A 13200-nucleotide genomic window follows, 5' to 3' on the forward strand; every position below is an offset into this window, starting at 1 on the left:
TTTTTCCGGTGTTGCATACATATAATGGCTATATACGTAACTAATCATAGACTATCGTTTTTACATAACTGCTCATTTACAAAAATACAGCCTTATCACTGCTGCATTCATCGCTGGTGTCCAGCCCTTATGACAAGTCACACGGGAAGTATATTCGCATGTTTTGTTTCAAACATATTAAACATATGTAATGCTTCTCACACCGGAACCCGTGCACAATCCATATTGGTATGCATCCCAATATAAAAAAATGAAAATCAGGTTCTAGTTCCGTTATTTTATCAACACTTATCGTCATGGCCCCACACGGGCCGCCATCATCACCGGTGTCCAGTCACACCGACCTCGGACGTTGATGCAAAGGATGGGAGCAGATACTCAACACATAGCTGGAAGACATCATCACGGCTACACACAGCCGCCATCATCACCGGTGTCCAGTCACACCGACCTCGGACACAAACACAGACTTCTAGAAAGTGTTCAAACTTTGTACATTATGTACAATCCACATGTACATATGTACAATACATGTACAATATGTAGCGTAATTCAATTCAACTACTACTTCAAAACTATAGAGGGCATGACAATAACACAACTTATACATCCAGAAGCATTTAACTTCCGATTGTCACAAGAGTGGTCCTTGTTAAAATCTACGATGGTATCCAGTGTTCAGTGTTCGGCCTGTAATTGTTCTAGCGCATGCGGTGTACACTTTTTATCCGACAACAGCATGAGACACTTGTTTCTGCGATGCATCACTTGTCATTTACAGTCTTGGCAATTACATGTAGGACGACCTTCCATGTTATTAACTATCTCAAACAGTTATGTACACAGCAGAACTTGCTATTCATTTATGAATATAATTGCTTTGCAGCTACTTTATGCTGATATTGTCTTTGAAATATATTCCACAAAGTACACAAAGCAATTATTGTGGCAAAACAAATATACCAACGGAAAAGAAGTGACTGTGCTTCACATAAAGTTAAATAAATATATATTTATTCTAAATTAAATAATGCACAGTTTACACGTGCACACACTTGGAATGTTTTCGTGTTTGTTGGGCCGGGGAGTGATACACAAGTTAGTGTTTTTGATCAGTGAGTGAGTGAGTGTGTATGGTTTTACGCCAATTACAGTAATATTCCAGCAATATCACGGCGGGGGACATCAGAAATAGGCTTCACTGTTGTTGTTTTCAAATGTGAACAGCACACAATGCTATCTTGTGCTCATGAAATACTTTTGATATCCGTAAATGAAGGCCGTTCACGTGTGACCTCACGTCAGCAAGGCAGACGTATTCGGTTGGTGCATCTACGTAATCGATTCCAAACTGCCAGATTAACAGCTCAAACCGTTCCCAACCGGTTGAGGGAGCACAACATCCGCTCCCGACGTTCCAGCGATATGCCAAATTTTGCTTTCGAACTTGGTGTAGACAGCATCTGAGATTTAGAGTAATGAGTGAGTTTGGTTTTACGCCGCTTTTACCAATATTCCAGCAATATCACGGCGGGGGACACCAGAAATGGGTTTCACACATTGTACCCATGTCGGGAATCGATCCCGGGTCTTAAGCATGACGAGCGAACGCTTTAACCACTAGGCTACCCGACCGCCCCCTGAGATTTAGAAGAACGGAATGTTCACAGAGTCCAGGTTTTGATCTTGACAGGTCTGATGGTCGTACACAGGTCTACATGCGTCCAGATGAACGTGTTAGCGACGCTTGCATTGCTCAATGTCATTAGCTTAGGAGTGGAAGTGTTATGGGATGTCGATGCCTCACAACTCATGGGAGAACGCAACTCATCAGTTTGACTGGCAATTGGAACAGCGTACGCTACCGGAACGACTACATTATGCTCTACCCCTTGTGCAAATACAGGTACACACGTCCACGTACCGTGTGTGCCGTTCCACACACGTGTTGTAACATACTTTTTGAGACGGTATACCAACGACAATGTCATGGCTGTCTGTTGGTGCAGACCTCTGCAACACTGTGCCCAGCTTAGTTGGGCCAATCTTTGGTTGACATTTAAGACAGCATTCCCCAGGTTGTTTTAAATCATCGGGTGTCTTTAACGCTTTGCCTCCTCTCCATTAACGCAAATGATATTTATGTGGATTTTTTAGGGCGTGTCGCTCTGTCTCGTGTTACTAGGTATGGGTTTTGTCAATTATTTTTTCGTGATAAAACATTAATCAGACGGGTGACTAAATAGTGTGCTGTTATTTTCAATAGCATAACATTTACACCACTTTACATGAAGCACAGTTACTTTTCCCCGTTAGTACACATACATGTAGGTGACAACTCTTACATATCGTCTATGAATGACTGTTAAGGGTAAATATAACTCTGTGAAACTGTTGATTCACTCGGGACAACGTTCATAACATAATACCCATTATATTAATGAAATAAGTATTATCTAGGAATGAGAGTCGAGGGCACAACTACTTGCAAATAAGCTTCATCGCGTTATTTCAAGACTTCTCCAATAAGTACTGGACAATGTCGTCATTGTTGCCCCGACGAGCCAGGGTGGTGATACCTTCGTTTGTGTTTGAGAGCAGAGAGAGATCTGCCTTGTGAGAGACCAGTAGCTGGAAGACATCCTCACACAGCCTCCATCATCACGGGTGTCCAGTCATACCGACCTCGGACATTGATGTCATAGGATGGGAGCAGATACTCCACACACTGACTCTTCGCTCCTCGACAGGCCAGATGTAGTAAGCTATCTCCAAATTGGTCTGTCTGAACAAGGTCAGGACTTTGTTGTGAATATTTCTTCAGGTGGACCATTCTAGATTCCACAAGTGACTTCATCAGTTTATTTCATGGTGTGATGCTTTTCCCTGAATGTTCCTCTCGTCCTAACTCCTTGATGATTCCCCTGCATCCTCCCTTGAGGGCCAGAGTATACACATCATCTCCTGCCCTGTCTGCCAGTGTCACATCTGCTCCTAGGCCTTTAAGATATTTAAAAGCAGCAAATTTTCCCTCGACAGCTGCCATTGCCAACGGTGTCCAACCAAAGTTATCTCTCAGGTTAATATTAGAATATGACACAACATGCTTCACCATCTTCAAGTTTCCTTTCTCACAAGCCAAATGGAGGAGACTATCTCCATCATTGTCCACCATGTGGACGTCAGCACCATAATCAACTAGGAAGTCAACTACATCTTTGTGACCTCCACACACAGCTAGCATCAGTGGCGTGTGACCATTCCAACCTCGTGTGTTGATGTCAAAGTCGCCGATAACATGTCTAACAATGTCAATGTTTCCACCTCTACTGGCTGCATGGAGTAAAGTATCGTTATCATCACCAGTGAGTGATGGGTTAGCTCCCTTGGAGAGAAGTAGTTCAAATGTATCCTTTTTCCCACTGTAAGCTCCTTTCATTACTGATGTCCACCCTCTCTTCCCGTGACAGTTGATGTCCATCTTTGGCAGAAGATCTTGTACTAAGGCCTTATTTCCACCTTCGCAGGTCAGATGAAGAATGTCGTCTTTGTCGTCATCAATCAGTGTGATGTCAGCTCCCTTTGACATAAGGAAGTCAAACACTTCTCTCTTTCCTCTCCAGGCTGCATTCATTAGTGGTGTCCGTCCAATATTTCCTCTTATGTTTATGTCAGTCTTTGGCAGTATATATTCTACTAACGGCTTATTTCCTCCCCGACATGCAAGATGAAGAATGTTGTCATTGTCATCATCAGTCAGTGTGATGTCAGCTCCCTTTGACACAAGGAAGTCAAACACATCTTTCTTTCCTCTCCAAGCTGCATTCATTAGTGGTGTCCGTCCAATATTTCCTCTTATGTTTATGTCGGTCTTTGGCAGCAGATATTCTACTAATGACTTATTTCCTCCCCGACTTGCAAGATGAAGAATGTTGTCATTGTCGTCATCAGTCTGTGTGATGTCAGCTCCCTTTGACACAAGTAAGTCAAACACAGCTTTATTTCCAATCCAAGCTGCATTCATTAGTGGTGTCCGTCCAATATTTCCTCTTATGTTTATGTCAGTCTTTGGCAGTATATATTCTACTAACGGCTTATTTCCTCCCCGACATGCAAGATGAAGAATGTTGTCATTGTCATCATCAGTCAGTGTGATGTCAGCTCCCTTTGACACAAGTAAGTCAAACACATCTTTCTTTCCTCTCCAAGCTGCATTCATTAGTGGTGTCCGTCCAATATTTCCTCTTATGTTTATGTCGGTCTTTGGCAGCAGATATTCTACTAATGGCTTATTTCCTCCCCGACATGCAAGATGAAGAATGTTGTCATTGTCGTCATCAGTCAGTGTGATGTCAGCTCCCTTTGACACAAGGAAGTCAAACACATCTTTCTTTCCTCTCCAAGCGTTGGTTCTGTTACCTTGTTATGCACACACTTAGAGTTAGTTCCCCTGCACACTTATCTAACGTCATGACACCTTGGTATGCACACACTTAGACTTACTTACCCTGCACACTTATCACACAAGATAAACACCTGATTTAATTACAAAGTATACCTAAACTACAATAACACAATATGGCATAGACAATTTGTTTGTTTCATCGCAGCTCCTTGCGCGATGTTGAATGCTTATATATGGAACAGAGTTGCTTTCTACTATTTTTATTTGTTGATTTTGTTAATAACATTGGAGTTAATAAGTAATATCATTTCTTGTTATATGTCCAAAAACTTAAAACAATGAACAAATGGGACGAAATTGAGTAGTTATGTGTCTATGACCAAATCTAAATATTAAAAGTCGGGAATATTTAAAATCATTGATGATAAAGCACCATAAAAATAAAATAAAATGTAATACAACCTGCAATTCTTAAACTGTCAATTAATCACAAGAAGCACGTCCTTGTTATGCACCGATACGGGGTCAATAACCCTGCAAGGCTATCTAACCCCTAGGAGAAACATTTTAATTTATGACAACATTGACATGATATTTTCATTGCCAAAACATGCATACAAATCAAATTTGATGTACAAAGCTAATACACGATTACACATTATGTTAGGCACAGAACGTTTCTATACACGGCTTGGTACTTATATTTGATTCTCAGCACAGAAGCTTTTTTTTTCAGAATAACGGAATCTGATACACCTGCTTCTGGTATACATCACATGGTTGTGTGAGAGTGCTGGGCAATTAACGCCATGTCATAAATACGCCAAATAAAGATTATTTACATTGCATAGCTAACTATCCATTTACAAGTATCATCCTGTGTGTTTTTGGAAGCATGGGTAGAATATAGAGTGAAAGGATAAATACAATTGTCCAGTGGCAACAATTCAGTAACATTGTGTATACAGCATATGACAAAATCATCTAAAGTAAATATGAAGTATAGTATATATTATGTTAGGAAGCCCCTATAATGTATCAGGTACTACTGTTTGTTTCGTGGGTGTACACAATGCTGGGTATTCACCATCAAGAAGGAGTAAACTGTCTGGTGGTGGCCCTGGTACCTTGAACATGGATTCTTCCACGGAAGCTGTATTTCACACATTGTGATACAGCTGCTTCTGTTATACATTTGTCAGTGTAATGCTTTTGTTATATTATGTGTCATTGCAATTCAGATTAAGCTTCAAAGTATATACAATATTTAGACTTATACATTATTTTTTACAGCACAACAAACAATACAACGTTTAACATTTTTTTCCGGTGTTGCATACATATAATGGCTATATACGTAACTTATCATAGACTATCGTTTTTACATAACTGCTCATTTACAAAAATACAGCCTTATCACTGCTGCATTCATCGCTGGTGTCCAGCCCTTATGACAAGTCACACGGGAAGTATATTCGCATGTTTTGTTTCAAACATATTAAACATATGTAATGCTTCTCACACCGGAACCCGTGCACAATCCATATTGGTATGCATCCCAATATAAAAAAATGAAAATCAGGTTCTAGTTCCGTTATTTTATCAACACTTATCGTCATGGCCCCACACGGGCCGCCATCATCACCGGTGTCCAGTCACACCGACCTCGGACGTTGATGCAAAGGATGGGAGCAGATACTCAACACATAGCTGGAAGACATCATCACGGCTACACACAGCCGCCATCATCACCGGTGTCCAGTCACACCGACCTCGGACACAAACACAGACTTCTAGAAAGTGTTCAAACTATGTACATTATGTACAATCCACATGTACATATGTACAATACATGTACAATATGTAGCGTAATTCAATTCAACTACTACTTCAAAACTATAGAGGGCATGACAATAACACAACTTATACATCCAGAAGCATTTAACTTCCGATTGTCACAAGAGTGGTCCTTGTTAAAATCTACGATGGTATCCAGTGTTCAGTGTTCGGCCTGTAATTGTTCTAGCGCATGCGGTGTACACTTTTTATCCGACAACAGCATGAGACACTTGTTTCTGCGATGCATCACTTGTCATTTACAGTCTTGGCAATTACATGTAGGACGACCTTCCATGTTATTAACTATCTCAAACAGTTATGTACACAGCAGAACTTGCTATTCATTTATGAATATAATTGCTTTGCAGCTACTTTATGCTGATATTGTCTTTGAAATATATTCCACAAAGTACACAAAGCAATTATTGTGGCAAAACAAATATACCAACGGAAAAGAAGTGACTGTGCTTCACATAAAGTTAAATAAATATATATTTATTCTAAATTAAATAATGCACAGTTTACACGTGCACACACTTGGAATGTTTTCGTGTTTGTTGGGCCGGGGAGTGATACACAAGTTAGTGTTTTTGATCAGTGAGTGAGTGAGTGTGTATGGTTTTACGCCAATTACAGTAATATTCCAGCAATATCACGGCGGGGGACATCAGAAATAGGCTTCACTGTTGTTGTTTTCAAATGTGAACAGCACACAATGCTATCTTGTGCTCATGAAATACTTTTGATATCCGTAAATGAAGGCCGTTCACGTGTGACCTCACGTCAGCAAGGCAGACGTATTCGGTTGGTGCATCTACGTAATCGATTCCAAACTGCCAGATTAACAGCTCAAACCGTTCCCAACCGGTTGAGGGAGCACAACATCCGCTCCCGACGTTCCAGCGATATGCCAAATTTTGCTTTCGAACTTGGTGTAGACAGCATCTGAGATTTAGAGTAATGAGTGAGTTTGGTTTTACGCCGCTTTTACCAATATTCCAGCAATATCACGGCGGGGGACACCAGAAATGGGTTTCACACATTGTACCCATGTCGGGAATCGATCCCGGGTCTTAAGCATGACGAGCGAACGCTTTAACCACTAGGCTACCCGACCGCCCCCTGAGATTTAGAAGAACGGAATGTTCACAGAGTCCAGGTTTTGATCTTGACAGGTCTGATGGTCGTACACAGGTCTACATGCGTCCAGATGAACGTGTTAGCGACGCTTGCATTGCTCAATGTCATTAGCTTAGGAGTGGAAGTGTTATGGGATGTCGATGCCTCACAACTCATGGGAGAACGCAACTCATCAGTTTGATTGGCAATTGGAACAGCGTACGCTACCGGAACGACTACATTATGCTCTACCCCTTGTGCAAATACAGGTACACACGTCCACGTACCGTGTGTGCCGTTCCACACACGTGTTGTAACATACTTTTTGAGACGGTATACCAACGACAATGTCATGGCTGTCTGTTGGTGCAGACCTCTGCAACACTGTGCCCAGCTTAGTTGGGCCAATCTTTGGTTGACATTTAAGACAGCATTCCCCAGGTTGTTTTAAATCATCGGGTGTCTTTAACGCTTTGCCTCCTCTCCATTAACGCAAATGATATTTATGTGGATTTTTTAGGGCGTGTCGCTCTGTCTCGTGTTACTAGGTATGGGTTTTGTCAATTATTTTTTCGTGATAAAACATTAATCAGACGGGTGACTAAATAGTGTGCTGTTATTTTCAATAGCATAACATTTACACCACTTTACATGAAGCACAGTTACTTTTCCCCGTTAGTACACATACATGTAGGTGACAACTCTTACATATCGTCTATGAATGACTGTTAAGGGTAAATATAACTCTGTGAAACTGTTGATTCACTCGGGACAACGTTCATAACATAATACCCATTATATTAATGAAATAAGTATTATCTAGGAATGAGAGTCGAGGGCACAACTACTTGCAAATAAGCTTCATCGCGTTATTTCAAGACTTCTCCAATAAGTACTGGACAATGTCGTCGTTGTTGCCCCGACGAGCCAGGGTGGTGATACCTTCTTTTGTGTTTGAGAGCAGAGAGAGATCTGCCTTGTGAGAGACCAGTAGCTGGAAGACATCCTCACACAGCCTCCATCATCACGGGTGTCCAGTCATACCGACCTCGGACATTGATGTCATAGGATGGGAGCAGATACTCCACACACTGACTCTTCGCTCCTCGACAGGCCAGATGTAGTAAGCTATCTCCAAATTGGTCTGTCTGAACAAGGTCAGGACTTTGTTGTGAATATTTCTTCAGGTGGACCATTCTAGATTCCACAAGTGACTTCATCAGTTTATTTCATGGTGTGATGCTTTTCCCTGAATGTTCCTCTCGTCCTAACTCCTTGATGATTCCCCTGCATCCTCCCTTGAGGGCCAGAGTATACACATCATCTCCTGCCCTGTCTGCCAGTGTCACATCTGCTCCTAGGCCTTTAAGATATTTAAAAGCAGCAAATTTCCCCTCGACAGCTGCCATTGCCAACGGTGTCCAACCAAAGTTATCTCTCAGGTTAATATTAGAATATGACACAACATGCTTCACCATCTTCAAGTTTCCTTTCTCACAAGCCAAATGGAGGAGACTATCTCCATCATTGTCCACCATGTGGACGTCAGCACCATAATCAACTAGGAAGTCAACTACATTTTTGTGACCTCCACACACAGCTAGCATCAGTGGCGTGTGACCATTCCAACCTCGTGTGTTGATGTCAAAGTCGCCGATAACATGTCTAACAATGTCAATGTTTCCACCTCTACTGGCTGCATGGAGTAAAGTATCATTGTCATCACCAGTGAGTGATGGGTTAGCTCCCTTGGAGAGAAGTAGTTCAAATGTATCCTTTTTCCCACTGTAAGCTCCTTTCATTACTGATGTCCACCCTCTCTTCCCGTGACAGTTGATGTCCATCTTTGGCAGAAGATCTTGTACTAAGGCCTTATTTCCACCTTCGCAGGTCAGATGAAGAATGTCGTCTTTGTCGTCATCAATCAGTGTGATGTCAGCTCCCTTTGACATAAGGAAGTCAAACACTTCTCTCTTTCCTCTCCAGGCTGCATTCATTAGTGGTGTCCGTCCAATATTTCCTCTTATGTTTATGTCAGTCTTTGGCAGTATATATTCTACTAACGGCTTATTTCCTCCCCGACATGCAAGATGAAGAATGTTGTCATTGTCATCATCAGTCAGTGTGATGTCAGCTCCCTTTGACACAAGGAAGTCAAACACATCTTTCTTTCCTCTCCAAGCTGCATTCATTAGTGGTGTCCGTCCAATATTTCCTCTTATGTTTATGTCGGTCTTTGGCAGCAGATATTCTACTAATGACTTATTTCCTCCCCGACTTGCAAGATGAAGAATGTTGTCATTGTCGTCATCAGTCTGTGTGATGTCAGCTCCCTTTGACACAAGTAAGTCAAACACAGCTTTATTTCCAATCCAAGCTGCATTCATTAGTGGTGTCCGTCCAATATTTCCTCTTATGTTTATGTCAGTCTTTGGCAGTATATATTCTACTAACGGCTTATTTCCTCCCCGACATGCAAGATGAAGAATGTTGTCATTGTCATCATCAGTCAGTGTGATGTCAGCTCCCTTTGACACAAGGAAGTCAAACACATCTTTCTTTCCTCTCCAAGCTGCATTCATTAGTGGTGTCCGTCCAATATTTCCTCTTATGTTTATGTCGGTCTTTGGCAGCAGATATTCTACTAATGGCTTATTTCCTCCCCGACATGCAAGATGAAGAATGTTGTCATTGTCGTCATCAGTCAGTGTGATGTCAGCTCCCTTTGACACAAGGAAGTCAAACACATCTTTCTTTCCTCTCCAAGCGTTGGTTCTGTTACCTTGTTATGCACACACTTAGAGTTAGTTCCCCTGCACACTTATCTAACGTCATGACACCTTGGTATGCACACACTTAGACTTACTTACCCTGCACACTTATCACACAAGATAAACACCTGATTTAATTACAAAGTATACCTAAACTACAATAACACAATATGGCATAGACAATTTGTTTGTTTCATCGCAGCTCCTTGCGCGATGTTGAATGCTTATATATGGAACAGAGTTGCTTTCTACTATTTTTATTTGTTGATTTTGTTAATAACATTGGAGTTAATAAGTAATATCATTTCTTGTTATATGTCCAAAAACTTAAAACAATGAACAAATGGGACGAAATTGAGTAGTTATGTGTCTATGACCAAATCTAAATATTAAAAGTCGGGAATATTTAAAATCATTGATGATAAAGCACCATAAAAATAAAATAAAATGTAATACAACCTGCAATTCTTAAACTGTCAATTAATCACAAGAAGCACGTCCTTGTTATGCACCGATACGGGGTCAATAACCCTGCAAGGCTATCTAACCCCTAGGAGAAACATTTTAATTTATGACAACATTGACATGATATTTTCATTGCCAAAACATGCATACAAATCAAATTTGATGTACAAAGCTAATACACGATTACACATTATGTTAGGCACAGAACGTTTCTATACACGGCTTGGTACTTATATTTGATTCTCAGCACAGAAGCTTTTTTTTTCAGAATAACGGAATCTGATACACCTGCTTCTGGTATACATCACATGGTTGTGTGAGAGTGCTGGGCAATTAACGCCATGTCATAAATACGCCAAATAAAGATTATTTACATTGCATAGCTAACTATCCATTTACAAGTATCATCCTGTGTGTTTTTGGAAGCATGGGTAGAATATAGAGTGAAAGGATAAATACAATTGTCCAGTGGCAACAATTCAGTAACATTGTGTATACAGCATATGACAAAATCATCTAAAGTAAATATGAAGTATAGTATATATTATGTTAGGAAGCCCCTATAATGTATCAGGTACTACTGTTTGTTTCGTGGGTGTACACAATGCTGGGTATTCACCATCAAGAAGGAGTAAACTGTCTGGTGGTGGCCCTGGTACCTTGAACATGGATTCTTCCACGGAAGCTGTATTTCACACATTGTGATACAGCTGCTTCTGTTATACATTTGTCAGTGTAATGCTTTTGTTATATTATGTGTCATTGCAATTCAGATTAAGCTTCAAAGTATATACAATATTTAGACTTATACATTATTTTTTACAGCACAACAAACAATACAACGTTTAACATTTTTTTCCGGTGTTGCATACATATAATGGCTATATACGTAACTTATCATAGACTATCGTTTTTACATAACTGCTCATTTACAAAAATACAGCCTTATCACTGCTGCATTCATCGCTGGTGTCCAGCCCTTATGACAAGTCACACGGGAAGTATATTCGCATGTTTTGTTTCAAACATATTAAACATATGTAATGCTTCTCACACCGGAACCCGTGCACAATCCATATTGGTATGCATCCCAATATAAAAAAATGAAAATCAGGTTCTAGTTCCGTTATTTTATCAACACTTATCGTCATGGCCCCACACGGGCCGCCATCATCACCGGTGTCCAGTCACACCGACCTCGGACGTTGATGCAAAGGATGGGAGCAGATACTCAACACATAGCTGGAAGACATCATCACGGCTACACACAGCCGCCATCATCACCGGTGTCCAGTCACACCGACCTCGGACACAAACACAGACTTCTAGAAAGTGTTCAAACTATGTACATTATGTACAATCCACATGTACATATGTACAATACATGTACAATATGTAGCGTAATTCAATTCAACTACTACTTCAAAACTATAGAGGGCATGACAATAACACAACTTATACATCCAGAAGCATTTAACTTCCGATTGTCACAAGAGTGGTCCTTGTTAAAATCTACGATGGTATCCAGTGTTCAGTGTTCGGCCTGTAATTGTTCTAGCGCATGCGGTGTACACTTTTTATCCGACAACAGCATGAGACACTTGTTTCTGCGATGCATCACTTGTCATTTACAGTCTTGGCAATTACATGTAGGACGACCTTCCATGTTATTAACTATCTCAAACAGTTATGTACACAGCAGAACTTGCTATTCATTTATGAATATAATTGCTTTGCAGCTACTTTATGCTGATATTGTCTTTGAAATATATTCCACAAAGTACACAAAGCAATTATTGTGGCAAAACAAATATACCAACGGAAAAGAAGTGACTGTGCTTCACATAAAGTTAAATAAATATATATTTATTCTAAATTAAATAATGCACAGTTTACACGTGCACACACTTGGAATGTTTTCGTGTTTGTTGGGCCGGGGAGTGATACACAAGTTAGTGTTTTTGATCAGTGAGTGAGTGAGTGTGTATGGTTTTACGCCAATTACAGTAATATTCCAGCAATATCACGGCGGGGGACATCAGAAATAGGCTTCACTGTTGTTGTTTTCAAATGTGAACAGCACACAATGCTATCTTGTGCTCATGAAATACTTTTGATATCCGTAAATGAAGGCCGTTCACGTGTGACCTCACGTCAGCAAGGCAGACGTATTCGGTTGGTGCATCTACGTAATCGATTCCAAACTGCCAGATTAACAGCTCAAACCGTTCCCAACCGGTTGAGGGAGCACAACATCCGCTCCCGACGTTCCAGCGATATGCCAAATTTTGCTTTCGAACTTGGTGTAGACAGCATCTGAGATTTAGAGTAATGAGTGAGTTTGGTTTTACGCCGCTTTTACCAATATTCCAGCAATATCACGGCGGGGGACACCAGAAATGGGTTTCACACATTGTACCCATGTCGGGAATCGATCCCGGGTCTTAAGCATGACGAGCGAACGCTTTAACCACTAGGCTACCCGACCGCCCCCTGAGATTTAGAAGAACGGAATGTTCACAGAGTCCAGGTTTTGATCTTGACAGGTCTGATGGTCGTACACAGGTCTACATGCGTCCAGATGAACGTGTTAGCGACGCT

General features: G+C 40.9%; 1 protein-coding gene across 1 annotated transcript in view; it reads right to left on the reverse strand.

Moving 5' to 3' along the window:
- The window catches only part of LOC124123099, a 106576-nt gene that overhangs the window by 9496 nt on the left and 83880 nt on the right, over positions 1-13200 (reverse strand). Inside the window, exons 14-17 of the mRNA XM_048395829.1 lie at positions 9738-10123; positions 8156-8159; positions 4207-4397; positions 2430-2433 (exon numbers count right to left, since the gene is read on the reverse strand). Coding sequence (XP_048251786.1) covers positions 2430-2433; positions 4207-4397; positions 8156-8159; positions 9738-10123 — 585 coding nt within the window. The remainder of the gene's footprint in view (positions 1-2429; positions 2434-4206; positions 4398-8155; positions 8160-9737; positions 10124-13200) is intronic.

Source organism: Haliotis rufescens, unplaced genomic scaffold (genome assembly GCF_023055435.1).
Source record: "Haliotis rufescens isolate VD_foot unplaced genomic scaffold, xgHalRufe1.0.p SCAF_149, whole genome shotgun sequence".
Lineage (NCBI taxonomy): Eukaryota > Metazoa > Mollusca > Gastropoda > Lepetellida > Haliotidae > Haliotis > Haliotis rufescens.